The sequence below is a fragment of the Rattus rattus genome, chromosome 6 (assembly GCF_011064425.1).
Source record: "Rattus rattus isolate New Zealand chromosome 6, Rrattus_CSIRO_v1, whole genome shotgun sequence".
Taxonomy (NCBI): Eukaryota; Metazoa; Chordata; class Mammalia; order Rodentia; family Muridae; genus Rattus; species Rattus rattus.
Genome location: NC_046159.1, coordinates 52,677,677 through 52,696,705, shown reverse-complemented (window position 1 = coordinate 52,696,705; position 19,029 = coordinate 52,677,677). Strand labels below are relative to the sequence as shown.

The 19,029-nt window shown below is 46.1% G+C and overlaps 1 protein-coding gene across 9 annotated transcripts in view; it reads right to left on the bottom strand.

The window, feature by feature from the left end:
• Nucleotides 1–17,786, bottom strand: part of Magi1 (membrane associated guanylate kinase, WW and PDZ domain containing 1) — a 609,660-nt gene extending 591,874 nt beyond the window's left edge. For 4 of the 9 annotated variants that reach the window (XM_032906056.1, XM_032906057.1, XM_032906051.1 and 1 more), the window contains exon 1: nucleotides 16,877–17,785. In XM_032906056.1, coding sequence (XP_032761947.1) covers nucleotides 16,877–17,189 — 313 coding nt within the window. In that variant the 5' untranslated portion in view covers nucleotides 17,190–17,785. Of the gene's footprint in view, nucleotides 1–16,876 lie in introns of all 9 variants that reach the window. The other 5 variants (XM_032906052.1, XM_032906053.1, XM_032906055.1 and 2 more) reach the window with 2 other exon arrangements.
• Nucleotides 17,787–19,029: the final 1,243 nt, after the last annotated feature.

The window sequence follows — 19,029 nt, the reverse complement described above, 5'->3', positions numbered from 1 at the left end:
TACAAAGACCCTGGGGGTTCAGGTTCCAGCACCCCAACAGGCATCTGATTATTACTCCAGTGCCAGGAAATTCAACATACTCTTTCTGGCCTCTGAAAGCATCTGCACACATGGAGAGCACACAAACTCACATAAGCACACACACAAATAAAGAAAACTTTTTTTAAAGATATTTTTTTCCCCAATCCAATTCCAAGATACTTACTAGGTTAGGGGGACATAGAAGCCAATAGGAAAAACATTATCCCTAGCCTCATAGAAAATAATTGTTCTATACAAACTGTTCAGGGAAATCTGCACACTGCCATACACTCAACTTCTTAAGGAACAGGGTGATGAGCAAGGAAAAAAAAAAAAAAAACACCCACCAATATCAAGTTCAAAGTGGCACTCCAACCGTATTTCAGAGCAGCTGGATGTGACACCAAATATTCCTGGCTATCCTTCCACCTGTACTAATGCAACATGATGGACATTAGCCATGTGCTTCCTAGATTTGAATTCATTCTATGTACATAAAATGTCAAGCTCAGTTCCTCAGACACAGTAGTAGGCACAGTCCAAGCCCACCACTGCCACATGTACCAGATTAGGTACAAAACATAAAGGACAGTCAAACATCGCGGTGTGTTCTACTGGGCAGCATGGTCTTGTCTCTGGAGGAGTTCAGAGGGGCAAATGTGCTATGGAAGGAAGTCTCTGTACATTACAGACTTATAGTAGAGACTGACAGCACATCCCAATATGCAGCTCCCTCAGATAACTCAAGTTTGCCCTTCCATTATTGTGGCTTCTCTAAACCAATGTGCTTTCAGTATACAATAGGGTCTGCTTCCGCCTTTTATTAGAAAATTAGAAAATCAGCACCATAAAGCCTACAGCTTCAAACTATGGACTTCCCACAATTAACGGGAACTGACTTTCTACCATGGCTGCACAGAATATCCATTCCTGGCCCCAGGATTCTGACTCCATACTATCTAAGCTGAGACCTTGTCATCCCCATATTCAAAATTATGCTGGCTGATTCCAATTTGGGGGTTGTTTCGTGGACCACTCTTTGCAATTGGCACAGGAGGACCAGGCTTTGAAACCTGAGTCCGAATAGCTAATGAAGCTACCGCTCCAGATGCCTAGACCTCGTCGTCGTAGAGTCTCCCTGGGGAGTTCTGATGGAGGCTATGTTCACCTGAATTCAATTTGCCAGTCTGTTTCCAAAGCTGATCGTTTTCTTCTCTGTAACCAGGCCTACTATGGCGCGAACGGCAGCGTTCAGGTAAGTACCCAGGCCTGGTAACAGATGCACGGGCCCACACACCTCCCCAGCCTCTCTTAAACGTCTCTTTGCCCTTGTGAATTCGGAAAGCAAAGTGAGCCACCACCATGTGTTACTGAACCCCATGGATAGGTTCCTCCCACCAACAGTCTTCAAGAGTAAGAACCAGAAATCATTTCCCCATCAATGGCTTCTCCTCACAATTATCCGTTTTTCTGAGATAATTTATTTCACAGAGAATAGCTTGAGCTCACATTTTCAGCTACAATATCACAGATTCACATTGCACAAGAAAGCTGGGTCCTTTCTTCCTTATGTCAGTATTTTCCCAGAGTGAGAGAGACACAAATAGCCAACAGCTACAGGGCTATTTCCTTTACTGGCTTTTCTATATAAACATATCAAAATTGGGATAATGTTCTTTGCTTCCAAAAGAAGTTGTCTTTCTTTTTTTTTTTTTTTTTTTTTTTTTTTTTTTTTTTTTTAGTTTGAAAGAAAATTAAGCTATTAGGCCAACAAATTCACCTCACAGCTCAGGATACAGCCATCAGAATCGATATTCTTTGGCTAGAACGAATGCTTATTATATTCCTGCCATCTTTGATCTTTGCTTCACCAAACTCAAGGTACAAAATCCCAAACAGACCTAGCTTTTGACCGCAGCTTAGCAATTTAGAAGGGGAACCCACTGTCTCAGTTACTGTTATCCGAGTACCACAAAACAACCAACCTGGAAACCTCAGAGGCATGGAACGAAATGTGTTCATTGCATATTCAGCTAGGATTCAGAGAAGCTGGGCGGCTTCAGAGTCCTGGCTGCAGCAAGTGGACCTTCCCACTAAGCTAAGCTTCGGAGCAGCCCCTCTTCATCACACCTAGACTCTTCAACACAGACAGAAGGGCGGAAACTCTACCAAAGACCCACAACCCAAACGACAATGGCATGTACGCGTTGCGTTCTACACTGCATCTCCGAGCATTTCCACGTAGCAAACCAAGGCCATGTCTCATGCCTGGATGGGGACATCTGGATGCCACAAACGAGGCTCTGAAAACACAAGAAGTTGATCATTTAGTCTCAATTTGAAAACGCCTTCGTTCTGCCTCAAACGTGAGGTTCTAAATTACATATAAACCACACTATCTAAAAACTGAGTTCCTAGACAGTCTACCAGAATGTTCCACTCTGACAGAGGTTCAGAGGAACGGAAAGTGCCCAACAACGGGAAGGACACACAAGCCAAATCCACACCAGTCTTAAGTCTGCGATGGCTCTCACTACCGACTGCACCCCTTCCTTTACTTGGCTCCTTGATAGAAAAGCCACAGAGACTCAGCCTCTGGTCTGAAATACTGAGTCCTGTTCCTCGGCCCAGTGTAGCAAAGCTGGTGCTCACCAGCAATTACGTAATCCGTTATGCAGGCAGGAAAGCAGCAAGAGCAGCAGCAGCTCCCATGGAACAACGCACTGCAGAACAGACCCCAGAGGGTCACCAAGTTCTAACGGCGTGTCTACTCTGGAGAAAAGGCTACAATCCTGACTTACCTGGAGAATAGCCCAAAAAGATGGTATCAGGCACTTTCCTTTACTAGCTAAAACCCCCCAGGCCAGACAGATGACTCTGATGTTCAAAATCAGAGTTCAGATCCCAAGAGCCTACATGAAAAGCAAAGCATGCCCACAAGTGCCCGTAACCCCACCACTGTGGAGGAGTGGGGAACGGAAGACAGAAGGACTGCTGAGGCTAGCCAGCCAGCTACCAGTCCTGCATCAGATTCGGTGAACCCTTGTCTCAAGGGAAATAGTGCATGGGCACAAACACACACTTTCTCACATTGCACAGGCAAGTACCACACAGTAGGAAGGGAAATGTAGTGTCTGCCTTAGTAGGGGTTCCTATTGCTGTGATGAAACACCATGACCCAAAGCGACTTAAAGAGGAAAGGGTTTATTTTGCTGACACTTCCTTATCACTGTTCATCGTAGAAGGAAGTCAGGGCAGGAACTGAAACAGGATAAGAACCTGGGGGCAGGAGCTAATGCAGATGAAGGAGCGGGGCTTACTGGCTTGCTCCGCCTGCCTTCCCATAGAACCCAGGACCACCAGCCAGCCCAGAGCTGTCGCCATCTACAATGCTGGGTAATGAGCTCTCCCCCATAAAACACTAATTAAGAAAATGCTCTACATGCTTGCCATCTTATGGAGACATTTTTTTTCCTACTGAGGTCCCCTCCTTTCAGAGAACTCTAGCTTGTGTCAGATTAATATAAACACTAACTGGCACCGTGCCTTAGGAACAAGATACAATGTTATCCTGTGGTACACATTTGCATGCATGCATGCACACATGCATGCGAGCGCACAAACACACACACACACACACACGCACACACACACAAAACCATTCCTAAGTAACAAACATAAAGCCTGCTCATTCTTTTATTTATAAGGCTATACATTTCACAGTGAAATCATCTCTAAGCAGAAAATAGATTCTATTCCCACAGTGGGAATTCAAATCCATAAGAATGTCAATTTCAAGATGTGATTTTTGCACCCAGTTCTAAGTTTCAGCAGACCAGAGCCCTGAGACAGAATATTCCAACGATTATAATCAGCTGTCAAAATATGCGCTCTCCCCAGCTCTTCTCAACTGGAGCTGGAGAGCTGTCACCAGCTGGGCCTCGATGAACATACATGGACAAGTTCTGGTGCCAAACTAAACCACTTCCAGAATGTATTATTCATTTCAACACACATTTCTTGTGAGCTGGTCACCATCCTGGACCTTGAGAACATAGATGTAAGAAATGTGATTGCTACTCTTAAAGAGATGAAGTGTGACAGGCACTGATGAGAGAGTAACTTGTAGAGGAAGCGTGGCAAACTTGTCACGTGGGGACCCAATATGGCTCCCAGATGCGCTCTATTGGGTTCACCCATGTTTTCAAAAGAACTCTGAACCAATGTTTAAAATTGGACAAAGATATGTCTTTAAAACATCTAACCTTAAGGATCCCTCCAGATCTCAATACACAAACTCAGCATGACAGCCATAAAAAACAATTCTAGTAGAAGGTATTGAGGAGCAGGTCCAGGGAGGTCCCTGAAGAACAGGGTTTCCCATACTCACATTCAAGGGCTATAACCTGATAGATTCCCAACTAAAAAGGAAAATTCACATGAGCTCACAAAACTAGTTCTAGACATTTGGTCACTAATATATATATAGATAGGAGGATATTAAAAACCATGTAAAAAACATGGGACAAGTGCAAATAATGTAAAGGCTCACGTTCAAAGCATGAAAACATACCATCAAGTGACCAAATAGCCACTGGGATGTTTGAGTAAATGTCTATGTGTTTAAAATTTTATTAAGTCAACAGACAGTCGCCCACACCATTAATCCCAGAGTCAGGAGGCAGAAGCAGGCAGATTCCTGAGTTTGAGGCCAGCATGTTCTATGTAACAAGTTCTAGGCCAGTCAGAGTTGCATCTGTTTTTGTTGAGGGAGGGGAAGGTGTTAAAGTCCACAATATTTTTATTAGGCACAAAGTTCCACCAAGCACTGTTATAAAATTTTATTTTAGTAAAGAAAAAAGTAGTCCCCAGTGTATCTACTGGGGGGCAGGGGATGGATGAATGGATGGATGGATGGATGGATGGATATTATAGAAATACAATGTTAGCATATACATTTCTCTAGGGTAGAATATTAAGTTATGTGCATACATTTTCTTTCCCCATTAACATCTTTCTGTATTCTACATATTGTGTAAATGTGAAAAAATTAGACTGACGGACAGATCAACTATATATAGTGATCAATAGTTATATAAGATCGTAATGGCATATGGTTTTTTAAAAGATTAGAAACCAAAACTCTGATTATATACTTTTTATTAAATAAAATAAAACATGCACGCTCCAACACCAGAGAAAGTTATTTTTTAACAACTTAGCTTTGAATTCTTAACCACGGCACACAGACCGAGGCAGGCTGATAGCTGGAGAAGGAAATGAACACATTCTATCAGATGTAAATTCCAAGGTCCTGCCAAGAATCCAGGTGGTAAGAAACTGACTCTTCACTGGCTCTATTTAAATCAGGCCAAAATGGTGCCTCCCATGGCCACATTACATAAGCAACTGCTGCTTACATCTGGCCAGAATAAAGGCACGCTAAGACCTCCAACACAATTAATTCAATATTTTCTCTACAGTTCAAAATGCTACAACAACTGGCAGGCAACCATCTTAAATCATCACAGAGGAGTCAGACATATGGCTAAGTATATTTAATATGCCTTAAAAATAAAAAGTGGATTTCCTCGCCAACAAGATCTGAGGCAAGAATTTTTTATGTAAAAATCATGTCTAGTTTTTAACCCTCTGAAAATTTCAACAAAGATTTCCCGAGTTCCTACACAGAGCAGAGATTATACAATACACAAAACAAGGACGCTTCCTACAAGAAACACTTATGCAGCAAAGAAGACAGTCGGGCAGATTTACAGTTACAAGGCACAGGCATGAGAAACACCCACAAGGAAGAAGAAAATCAACAGAATTAGTGGCGTAAATCATAAGGCACAGGAGCCCATGGCAGATAAACAGAATTGCTTGAAGATCCGTCAGAGCGCTTTCTGACTCTGATTTTTGCCTAGTAAATTTGGGAGAATACTTTATTTCTAGAACTATCTTCACTGAGGTCACTAAGTGTATCGTACTGTGTCTGGCACCTGTCTAAAACAGGGTACCTTCATGATAATCCCCCAGCACGAGGACACTAGGATCCTACACTGTAGGATCAAGACATTTGTAATATGGAAGCCCGAGGTAGCCAGGCAGAGCCTAGCTTGAGTCTCACTGTCAGTGACTAACAACTTCTGAAGACTTCTCACAGTTAAAAGGAGAATAGGATCACACAGCTAGGTAAGCTCTTTAACCGGAGAGGCGGAGAAGTCCGTGGCACCTAGAGACAACAGTTTTATTTACTAATCTACCACCCTAACTCAGATTCTCAGCCTATCTACAAAGCTATGCCTCAGAGCAGGCTTCCTCAACCTCAACCTTAGTGACAGTTTTGGTAAATTTCTACCTTCCTAATGTCTATTTATTTACTATGTGCCGATACCACCCAGTCCTTAATAAACAAGAAAAAATGTTCCTACATACTGGTAAATTTCCCGAGGGCAGGCAGGCAAAATTCTGCCTTAGAGGAGGGAACTCAGTGCTGGGTGTCCATTTTTCAACTGAAAGTGATCACAGCTGATCATTATTACTTATGAACCAAGGAAAACACCAAAACATTCAATAAATGTTATCTCATGCAGTCCTCGCAGCCACAATATTAATTTGCTTCTCTGGGGCTGTGATAAAACTGTGGCCAAAACCAACAGATTGGGAAAAGATCTTTACCAATCCTACAACAGATAGAGGCCTTATATCCAAAATATACAAAGAACTCAAAAAGTTAGACCGCAGGGAGACAAATAACCCTATTAAAAAATGGGGTTCAGAGCTAAACAAAGAATTCACAGCTGAGGAATGCCGAATGGCTGAGAAACACCTAAAGAAATGTTCAACATCTTTAGTCATCAGGGAAATGCAAATCAAAACAACCCTGAGATTTCACCTCACACCAGTGAGAATGGCTAAGATCAAAAACTCAGGTGACAGCAAATGCTGGCGAGGATGTGGAGAAAGAGGAACACTCCTCCATTGTTGGTGGGATTGCAGACTGGTACAACCATTCTGGAAATCAGTCTGGAGGTTCCTCAGAAAATTGGACATTGAACTGCCTGAGGATCCAGCTATACCTCTCTTGGGCATATACCCAAAAGATGCCCCAACATATAAAAAAAAGACACGTGCTCCACTATGTTCATCGCAGCCTTATTTATAATAGCCAGAAGCTGGAAAGAACCCAGATGCCCTTCAACAGAGGAATGGATACAGAAAATGTGGTACATCTACACAATGGAATATTACTCAGCTATAAAAAACAACGACTTTATGAATTTCGTAGGCAAATGGTTGGAACTGGAAAATATCATCCTGAGTGAGCTAACCCAATCACAGAAAGACATACATGGTATGCACTCATTGATAAGTGGCTATTAGCCCAAATGCCTGAATTACCCTAGATGCCTAGAACAAATGAAACTCAAGACGGATGATCAAAATGTGAATGCTTCACTCCTTCTTTAAAAGGGGAACAAGAATACCCTTGGCAGGGAAGAGAGAGGCAAAGATTAAAACAGAGACTGAAGGGACACCCATTCAGAGCCTGCCCCACATGTGGCCCATATATATACAGCCACCCAATTAGATAAGATGGATGAAGCAAAGAAGTGCAGAAGTGTAGATCGCTCCTGAGAGACACAGCCAGAATACAGCAAATACAGAGGCGAATGTCAGCAGCAAACCACTGAACTGAGAATAGGACCCCCGTTGAAGGAATCAGAGAAAGAACTGGAAGAGCTTGAAGGGGCTCGAGACCCCATATGTACAACAATGCCAAGCAACCAGAGCTTCCAGGGACTAAGCCACTACCTAAAGACTATACATGGACTGACTCTGGATTCCAACCTCATAGGTAGCAATGAATATCCTAGTAAGAGCACCAGTGGAAGGGGAAGCCCTGGGTCCTGCTAAGACTGAACCCCCAGTGAACTAGACAGTTGGGGGGAGGGCGGCAATAGGGGGAGGGTGGGGAGGGGAACACCCATAAGGAAGGGGGGGAGGGGGATGTTTGCCCGAAACCGGAAAGGGAATAACACTTTCGAAATGTATATAAGAAATATTCAAGTTAATAAAAAAAAAAAAAAAAAAAAAAACTGTGGCCAAAAGCAACTGGGAGAGGAAAGGGTTTATTTGGCGTATAGGGTACACAGCCCACCATCATGAAAAGCCAAGGCGAAAACCTGGAGGTAGGAACTGAAGGAGAAACCACAGCTGGCTCATCCAGCTACCTTTCTCAGACACCCAGGTCCACTTGCCCAAGGATAACATGGCCCACAGTGGACCAGGCTCTCCCAATCAATCATTTAGCAAGGAAATACTCCACGGATATGTCCACAAGCCAATTTGATGAAGACAGTTTCTCAAATGACATTCACTCTTCCCAGTTACGTCCAGGTTTGGGTTGAGTTGACAAAAGCCAACTGTGACAGCCACCCTAGGACTCTGGTATTATTCTCTCTGTCTGCTGAGAACTGATATTCTGCCAATTAACTGGACATAGTCTCTGCTGGGAAAAGGAAGAGCTAGGCAGGCTGACTTCAAACCTACACAAGTAACCATTAAACATCACTGCCACCCCAGACATTTAGTGGGAGCCCAGGCATGGTACCAAGAAAAATCAGAGAACCTCGGTGTCTGGATCTCAAGGATCACTGGTGCCCTACTAGCCCGCCTAGCACACCAAGAAATCAGGAACCTGCCATCTCTCCAAACTATCACAACCTGGAACCTAAGAACAACCGTTATTCAACTCCTCACCCATGACCATGAAGGCGCAGACCTCCACCAAACACATGGGAAATCAAGCTACAGGCCTCTTTCCCGTTCGTTTGAACCAATCCTTTAGAAAGAGCGTGTGAATCATACAGAAAAATGAAGGCTGTTTCTGGACTTGAAAAAGCTCCCGCAGAGAGCTATCCCCGCCCCCCATGAAAAATCTTTCTTCTCCCTGAAGCACTTTCAAATGGGGAACAATAACAGAAGCCAACACTTTCTGAGCAGTCACTCTGCGCAGGCCCAGAGCCATGTGGCTTCCTCATTTCCAGCTCGTTCCTCCGTCAGCCCTACACAGCAGTCGCCCTTATTATCCCCATTTTCAGAGGGGCAAGCATGACTCACAAGAGGTGAAGTGTCTTGCCCCCCTAACACCCAGGTCTCCAGTAGCCAGACTGAGTCTAAAGACTTAATTACAACCCATCAATTAATTGCTATTTGTAGATTAGTCTATGAGCAGTTTGACAGTCCAGTTAATCCCGGGTATGGCAATCATTTTGAAACACGGCTTTATCATCAGTATATGAGCAAGAGCCTTTTAATTGCACCACTGGGCCACTGTCCATAAAGAGAGCAGCAAGCCCTGTCTCCCAACAAAGTAAAAAACGAGCCCTACTGCAGAAAACACAACCGTGGCCCATTAAAAGTACACACACAACCCATTCTGCCGGGCTTAATACCTTAGCAATAACAGTAGGCTTGATACCTTGGCAGTGAGAATGTAATTTTCTTACATAACTCCTTCTCCCAACACTGGAGATAGTTACAGAAAAAAAAGTTCACAGACACGGCCAACAGGAAGAAGCTCTCACCAACCACGGGAGGAGTAAGACATTCTCAAACTTTCCTGAGGCACTCAGCACTAAGCTGCTACCCCAAATCCTTCCTCGGCAATGTGACTTTTTTTAAACACCTGGCTGGCCACTGTGCCTCCTACTGGTGTTCCCTAGGACCACCTCTCAGAAAAGTAATTATTTTGACAGTCAAATAATTACTGGGGAGGCTGAGATAGGAAGGTGGTTAGCCTGGTCACACAGTAAAGTTTGGGCAAATCTGAACAATGGTTAAAAAAAAAAGTCTCTCAAAAATAAATAAATGAAAAAGCCTATCTCAGGTGTGCTCCTATAAATTCCACTTAAGACCCACATGATGGTGGGGAGCAGACAGGCTGGAAGACAAAGCAAGGTTAGTGACATAGATATATAAGGCCTGGCTATGTCAATGAGATCCCTGGACGGCTCAAGTGGCCTCGGGTTTTCAGTTTAGATCAACCACTCGGTGACCCTAAGAAGTGCCACCACAAAAACTCAGCAGCATTCAATTAGCCCTAAAATCAAGAATATCCTCCTAAGATTGAAAATGGAAGCTAAGTACAACTCTATCTTTGACTCCAAGGCGATTTTACATATTCTATTCTCCGATGCTTGGGGGGCAAACGACTCCATAATATCAAGTCTCTGATTGAAGTGGGCCAGAACCACTGTCTTGTAAGGACACACGCATCTAGCTCTATTCAGCTCCAGTCAGAGAGCGATCATTTAAAAAGTCACGTGGGGCTTAGTGCAGACCAGCATTCGTTATCTACCTTTCCGTAATCTGCAGAGATGAGTGAGCCGAGAGACCTGTTCTAGTTCTAAGTTTGACAGTCCACACTCAACAATAAATGAACAACTATGTTGCATCCTCGGCACCAGGGCAACAGCATCAGTGGAGAACCAAACCAATCCGACCCTCCTGGAATTTAGATCCTACAGGCAACTTACTTAAGGGACCTGCACGTTCCAGGGTAAATGAAGCACCGGAGACCACAGAAGGACAAGTGTCAGTGAAGCCCGTGTTAAATCATATTCTAAATGAGCACAGGAAACCTCGCTGAGAGGGTGATTATTCAAGAAAGGCTTAAAGTACATGAAAGAGAGAGCCAGTGTGTCAGATGTGTAAGTGGGGGCCTACAGGCTGTGGGCAGGGTTAGAGCATCGATGTCAAGGGCCAGATCATACGGGCCTTCTAAGTTTCTTTATGAACTTGGCCTTTACCACTGAGGTGGGGACTACAGGTAAGAGCATAAATAAGCCTGTTCTACACTATAACTGCTAAGCTATAAGAGCAGATGATTACTATTTAATCATAAAAATGTTCAAGTGCATTTCCTAATTGTTATTACATGCCTTCAGAAAAGGTGACAGTCAGAACACACTGGACTTTTTCTAAGTCTCAGATGGAGCCAACCTTGACATCCATGGGCTTCCATTGGGGAACCAATGAAAGGCAACCACGAGAAATAAATAACACCCGACACAACATGGAGTGCGACACGAAAACGATCCTGGGCCCATGGTTACAGATCTTGTGGGCTACAGACGGGCAAAGATTGGGTAACCTACTCTTTAGGACATGAATAGTCCCGTACAGCCCTTAACAAATGTGACAGCCTTTATTCTCAGTGTATACAAAACCCCGCAGATCCTGTTACACATATATACAAACCCAGGGAAAGGGCCACTGACATCACAGGGTGGTGTTGTGCGTTAAATAACCACTGTTTATGGAACAACATCCTTCACGCAAACCCCTGTGGTAAGGAGATGTCAGAATGTTTTCTCTTACAAACCACTTAATTCCCCTCGGTGGATATCATCAATTCTGCTATCCGACACGAGTGGGATACAGGCTGCCAGCAAATGCGGGGAGCCAACAGTTTGCCATTGCCTCATAAGGTCAAGCTAATCTACTTTAAGTAACACAGCCAATGGCAGAGGGTGGCACAGGGAACGACACACGGCTGGGCTGCCTCTCCTTGTACGGTTTCTCTCCTATCAAAGCCATGGCGGATTCCACAACATACACTAAAACAACGCCTCTGAGAAGGGTCTTTTGGCACTAAGAACAAAAGCAGACTGATTTTTGAAGGTTTAAGTTAAAAAATATATAAATAAACACAAAGCAGAAGTTAAGAGTGAGCAAAAGCACTGAAGCTGCTTTGTGTCGCAAAGAATCTACTTGCTGTGGGTGGAAATAAACGCATATAATAAAAAAATATCTTTCTTAAAGGATCTTAGGATAGAACACCAGGAGGAGGACATAAGGAATGAACACAAGTAAATCAGGATGTCTATGGAGATTCGGTAACTATGTAAGAGCCTAGGGCAGGAGAGATGAGATGCCCAGGCTACTCACGCAGAGGTTGGCTCCCAACGCCTATCTTAATCAGGTGGACCACAGCTCCAATAGGAGCCAACACGTCTGGCCTGCAGACACCTGCCCTCACACGTACATACCCACACACGGACGTATAGGGATCATTTAAAATTTAAAAAGGAGTCAAAAGCCAAGCACAGCTCGACACATGTGTTATCCCAGCATGCAGGAAGCTGAGGGAAGAAGACTTCAGAGCACTGCCTGGACCACATAGTGAGTTTAAAGGCAATCAGAGCAGCATAGTAAGACGTGGTCTGAATAAAGCAAAGAGAAGATAGGTGAGGTGGTTCAGTGGGTAAAGCCCTCACTGTACCCCTGAACCCTGAGCTTAATTCCAGCAACAGACATAAAGGGGAAGAGTGGGGCAGACTACACAAAGTTATCCTCTGACCATATATAGCATATGCAGGCTGTGGCATGCACACACCCCCACATACACATCACACGCGCGCGCGCACACACACACACACACACACACACACACACACACACACACACACACACACACACAATGGAAAAAATGAAAAGCAAAGAGGAAAAAGGAATTTTAAAACAGGAGTCAATGTGGGGACAATCTGGCAGAAAGGATGCAGACACTCATTGGGAAGGAAGAAACCGAGAAAGGCACAGCACTGTGTTGAGAAATGAAGGGGAAACGGTCACAGAATTATTTTAAGAGCCACTGTCACATATTTCAATTCGGCAGCACAAGCACTCACCATCAAAACAAAACAAAAGCCAAGAGGAACTAAACCTGCACCCAGAACTAGACTCAACTCTGTGTGGCCACAGCCCCGTCCTGTGGTAAAGAGAAAGGTTTGGTGCAACATTTGAATTTTAAATTGTGCCACATTTATTGTCTCTTACTTGCCTTTTAAAAAAAAACACAGTGGAAGGGCAATTTCCTGAGTAATTTGCAAAACCACAAATTCATCCACAGAAATATGAAAAAGCATGACCTATAATATACTCGTTTTGAGAAACTGCAATCAGACAGTTTTAAACATGGAATCGGAGTTATTCGTAGCCCAGCACTTCAGGCAAGCAGTGGATCTGAAGCGACGCATACCCACTTATTCTTGGCGTTGAGAAATTTAGGCCCTCGGAAAAGTGACTTTGAGATCAGAGGGTCACCTGCCCATCTTCTCTTTCAGGGATCAACAAGTCACCAAACGAAGACTGTGAGCCCAGAGTTCCTAAATCAGTAGCACCTCAGGAGGCAGAATTTACATTTCTGACTAGGGTGTGGAAACCTAGAATTGCTGGTTAGGGGACTCCAACTCCATACCCAATGTCCTCGGTGTCAGCAGCAGAGGCATTGGGATGGTGGGCGGCACTCCCCCTCTGTGTTTGCCGGGTCACTAGGGCTCTTAGCAAAGTTACCCGACCTCTCTGAACCTAAGTTTCCAACATGTGAGTCAAGTTCAGAGGATTAAAGAAGGGAATGCCACAAAGTGCTAGGTTAACCAACCACCCCCATGTCTTCTTGGTTTAGTCCAGTGCTGAGTTATGAACCAAGGACACACATGTACTAAACACACATTGTTCTGATAAACTCCAATGTCAGAACTTAATAAAATACTAGCTACCTCCTATTCAATATTTCTAGAATTACTTTCTTTCCCTAAAACACTAGAATGATTAATATACAACATGGACGAGATTAAAGACTGGCAAAGACAGAAAATAACCAGAACATTCATAACAGATTGGTTTGTAACAGTCAAATCTGGGCCTGGGGGGGGGGGCAAAAATATCTACCAAAGAATACTATGCAGCAATGAAAAAGGAGCTACAGAGTGAAGTATACAACATAAGCTATCCAAAACCTTCTGGGTAAAAACAGACACATAGTATAGTATATACTACATTTTATCTTTTATGAAGTCAAAGAATATGCAAATCTATAGTAAGAGGAATCAACACCCTTGATTGAGAGGGGATTAACTAGAAAGAATCATGAAGGGAATATTTAGCTGATAGTAATGCATATATTCATTTGAGTGATGGGAACGTGAGAGGGTACATGCTCCCAAATCCATTACAGCAGACACTCGGTATCTGACCTAAACATATATAATACATACACAAATATCATAAGACTGCAGCACACTAGACATGGCAGCAAACACCTTCAATCCTAGTCCTCTAGAGACAGACAGGAGGACCAGGCATTCAAGGCCAACCAGGACTATACTGCCTCAAAAACAAAACAAAAGCTAAACAAAACAGTATGTACTCTGTGTGTGTGTGTGTGTGTGTGTGTGTGTGTGTGTGTGTGTGTGTGTGTGGGTGTGTGTGTGTGTGTTTAAATGTTTAGGTTTTTAAAATATCTGAATCCTGCTAAAATTCTGTATTTTAAATATCTGAATTCTGAAAATAATATGCATACAGAGATCCAACTAGCACACATACATTTATAATATTTTTAAGCATTTTGCGACCAACAGCCGTCCTCTCCACTTAAAGTGGGTCTATTAAGTCTGGTTCTCAATCCACTCCTATCCATACAACACTATTTGCCATAGACTATTTTGCTTCATAAGTCTCTCCAGAGAACCGCCATGCACCAGAAAGGCTGTGACATTTCCACATAGACATGTACCCAGAGTGACTATGTCCCTTGTCAGGGCTAACTCAAAATAGAAACACCATAAAAAAATATAGTATTTCCCAATTACCAGCTCAGTCCACCTGATACAATAAAGACACAGTAAAAGAAAAAGTCAGAGACAAATACATCCTATAACTTAAATCATCTTGCAACAGGAAAGTGAGAGAAGATTGTTGAAATGGTTCCTAGGGTCATCTTCACTGTAATGTAGACATTTTACAAGTGACTGTGCCCAAGTCTTTATCACATGCAACAGTTTTTACAAAGTGGTGGATTCCACGCTAGGCCACTCCTAGCCTATTACAAGGATGTTGGCAAAGGACAGTCCCAATCGTAGGAACCGACACCTGAAGGCACTACAGTAACTGTCAAATCCACAGGCTTCTTTCCCCCAGCACCACCAATGAAGGGTAAGTGCTCACACGAGAGACAGAGGGTTGGGGGAAGAAGGGAAGGCGCCAGCACCAAGGATCTCTGCAAAACAGTGGAAGGCAGCTTCTGGCAGCTTCTTGTCCATGGCCAACAGATCTTAGGACCCATTAACCACCACCCAGACATCCTGCTGGATGAGAAATCTTTCTGCAAAATGAGCCTGAACTCAAACCCAATGTTACCCCCCAGTAAATAAATGTCTGTCAAAGTATTTTCTCAACAGCTCTAACCAAGTCATTATCACCCGGGGAACTGGCACTAAATTCCTAGCTAAAAACTGAATTCCTAACTCCTTAAATTCAACTCTAATCCAACATACAACCATAACTCACTTTTACTGAGCACTTACTGTGAACCAGCACTGCTGTGCACACTTCCTGGGTTACGGTCCTAGGAGAAACTCCTAAGGACATAGTCATGAGGCAAGGCCAAGCAGCAAGATAAGGACATTCCACTGTTAGGTGTCAGCCTCTGCGCTCCCAACACGGTAGAAAGTCCGGGCTACTGGGCTAACCACACACAACACTGCACTCATCCTCAGGTCATCTGGAAGAGGCCTGCTGCTGGAGAGAGCTGGCTCTCCCAGGCTTTCCTTTGACACGTTTCCTTCAGCTGCTGCCATCCTGACAGGAACATATGGCAACTTTTCACCACATTCAACTCTGCCACCTCCTCTGGTGCTTTCATCTGGGAGAACCTGCGTCACAGCACTCGGGTGCAGGAGGGATGCCTTTAAGTACTGCAGCTATGCTCCGGTAGCCAGACAGAGAGCAGACCATTGCTCAGACCAAACTGCGAGGGAGTAAACTACCACGGCCAGGAGTCATCAAATGCGTCTTTTAGAAAGCCATCCCTACCCTACAGACTTCTAAGAGAGGACTTGCTTCCCCCCACACACCCCAAAACTCAAGCCCCTTAAGTCATCCCCTCAAGCCCTCCTCCTCCTTGCTCAAGGTTTAACAGAAAAGACCCATACACTTTAGTAGTTGTGTGACCTTGGGCAAGTCATTTACCTAGGTCAGCTCCGGCTTACTTATTGTAATATAGGACTTACAAAAACAAGTCGATCTTATAGCATTGTTGTGAATCAGAATGAGATAATGCAATTAAACCACTTTACAGAGAGCCTCTCATATAGCACGCTAACAATGAATTGTAATCTCTCAACAATCATGATCAATAAGGACGACGGTGCAAGGGGAGGCGGCGGCTGGGTAAACTTGGACTAGATTCGCGCCAAGAGCTAAACACCCCTTCCCCCACCGTAGGTCTCCACAAGGAGGAGACACAGACGTCACCCCGCTGTGGGGTGAATGCAGGCTCTGCAGGCGCCTGGATTAAGGACTCTAGGGGGTCATAACCCAGCCTCACCTGGAGGGCTTGCAGGGTGAAGGCAATTTTGTGAAGTAAGAATTCCAGTCAACCATAAATAGACCCTCCCTTTCCACGACCCACTCTCCAATTCAGGGAACACAAGCAATGGCAAGCCACCAGCTCCGTGAGCTCATCTATCCCATAAGGGGCTGTGGAAAGCGTCCACCTTAGCTTGCTTCAGTTACCCATCTGCCTTAAGGTGCAGACGAAGCTGCGCAACACTAGGTGGCTATGACAAGAAGTTGGCAAACCAGGCCTGGGAAGCATCTCCCCGCTTCCCGGCGCAACCTCGGCCCCTGGCCGCCACGCAGGTGGGCGCGCAGCCCACAACCTCACAACTTTGAGTTCATCTGGCCCGGCCTCAACTTTAGCTCACAGCACTCGGAGCAAACGGCGCCCCCTCAGGCCTCCCCTCTTTTTCGGGGTGCGCCCCCCCCAACGACACGCCCGTCTTACCTTGTCTGACGGCTTTGAAGGTGACGGCCTCCTTGCAGCTGTCGATGACTCCCAGCACGTCATAGCGGGGCAAGCCGGACACCCGGACCCCCTGCACCTCCAGCAGCAGCTCACCTTCAGCCAGCTTCGGTCCCTCGCCACCGCCGGGAAGCCCCGCCGCCTCGGCCGCCGCCACCGCCCCCACGTACGGAAACTCCCCATGCTCCGCGCCCCCCAGCACCGTCACCCCCAGCTCGCCCTGGGGTCCCCGCTTCACGGTGCATTCGTGAACGCGGCCAGTCCAGTGGTTCTTCTTCTGGATCACTTTCGACATGATGAGTTACAGCCCCTCCTCAAAAGAAAAATTAAAATTAAAGAAAAAGAAAAGAAAGAAAACTGCTAAAACGAGAGACAGGTGCCCCCACAGCACGAGCCCCCGGAGCGGCGGGCTCACGGGAGAAGCATCTCTCGGAGCGCGGGAGCGAGCTACTCGAGCCTCCTCGCCCGACTCTCTCGCGCTCTCAAGCCATCATAAAACAAACTTTCCGGGCTCCGTTGAGAGCCCTGCACAGGCGCCCGCGAGCTTTGTTTGCATTCCGGTGCCTCCGGGTCCGCGTTCCGGCGCCGATCGCGCTCCCGGGACCAGAGTCCACTCCGACGCCGCCCGGGCCCGCTCTCCGCTCCGCAGCTTTCTCCACACGCGCCGCGCCTGCTCCGCGCCGGCCGGCCGCTCCTCAGCGCGAGGGAAGCCCTTTCCAAGCTAGTTGCCGGGAGCCCTGGAGACGCGGCGGCGCGGGGCGGGGGTGAGGGGACGCGAGGGAAGTGGCCGCGGCCCCTTTAAGCAGATACAAAGGCTCTGCTTGTTTTGTTACAGTTCATTCTACTCCGCGCGGCGGAGCGCGGCGGCCGGCTGGATAGGAGGCGCGCGCGCATGCGCTCGGCGGCCGCCCGCGGGCAGGCCCGCCCCACCCCTCCTCCTGGAAAGGAGAGATTCCAACGCGCCTCCCGCGGGGTCCTAGGGCCGACCTTCCATTGACGCCAACTTGCTCCTGTCTCTGCACCCCTAGAATTCCTACTCTTCCTGTGCCGTCGGCCCAGCCAGAGCCTTTTGGGGAACACGTGCGCGTGCCCCACTCCAGCTCTCTAACTTTTGTAACGCAGGAAATGTGGCTTTGGTGCTTAACAAATCGTTTCAAACAGGTGGGGGCTGGGAGACCAATTCGGCGGGGGGCTCACACTCTTGCCTGCCAGCCAGGTTCCCTCCTCGCCCTCGGTGGCCACGCCATCTCTCTCGCGGCCCCACTGCCTTCCGCCTCATTTCCGTGCCTGCTCCCGGCCCAGGGGTTCAAGTCCACGTGCGGAGCCTGGCTCTTGTCTGTGTGACGCTGAGGACCCGAACCAGCAAGACCCACGCACCCTCTGCATTTCTCTCCGCGCCCACCGTTAAACTTTGGGGCCAACTTTTTAGGACAAGGAGAAAACTGTCGGTGAGCGAGAAAAGCCAAAGGCCTTCTACCTAAGACTTCTCATTGTCCTTCCAGCAAAGGGGCGGCAGCGGCCAGCCCCTTTTAGCTTCTGGGAGAGCCGAGAACCGTAAGGACTGCTTTGGGGAGTAAAGATCACCCGCAGGGTGCGGGTCCTGCACAAGTGTGGGCGCGCCGGCCACCTCGGAATTCGCCGCCCAGAGGCTGGGTGCAGTAATCAGCGCTGATGAGGCTGGGACAGAAAGAACAGCCCCCACCGCCAAGAGGCTAGTGCAGTAGTGGCCCTAGCGGTTTCGTTTACTTTTCAGTGGTTTCCAATGAGTTCCTCTTTGGTCACAGACTTGAGAATCTACTAGATAAAGGGAGCTTAGTTGGAGCCGCTCAGAAAGGTGAGGATGCCACTGAGGTGGGTGGAGAGGAAAAGTCTGAAGTTCCGCAGGCATCTCAAGTACTCAAGACCTTAAGCGAATGAACCTCAGACCTTCCACTTGCCAACTGGAGGAATACAACCAAATCCCCACAGTTGTTAGAAATAATACATAAGCACTGGAAACTTACAAAGTTTATAATTGTATGGTAGCATATAAAATTTCACAGTCTGATAACTGGAGGTTGGTGTGGGGGGTGAGGAATCGGAGTCCTTAGTGGTTGGGATTGTAGGGTAGAGATAATCCCCTCTCTAGAACTTAA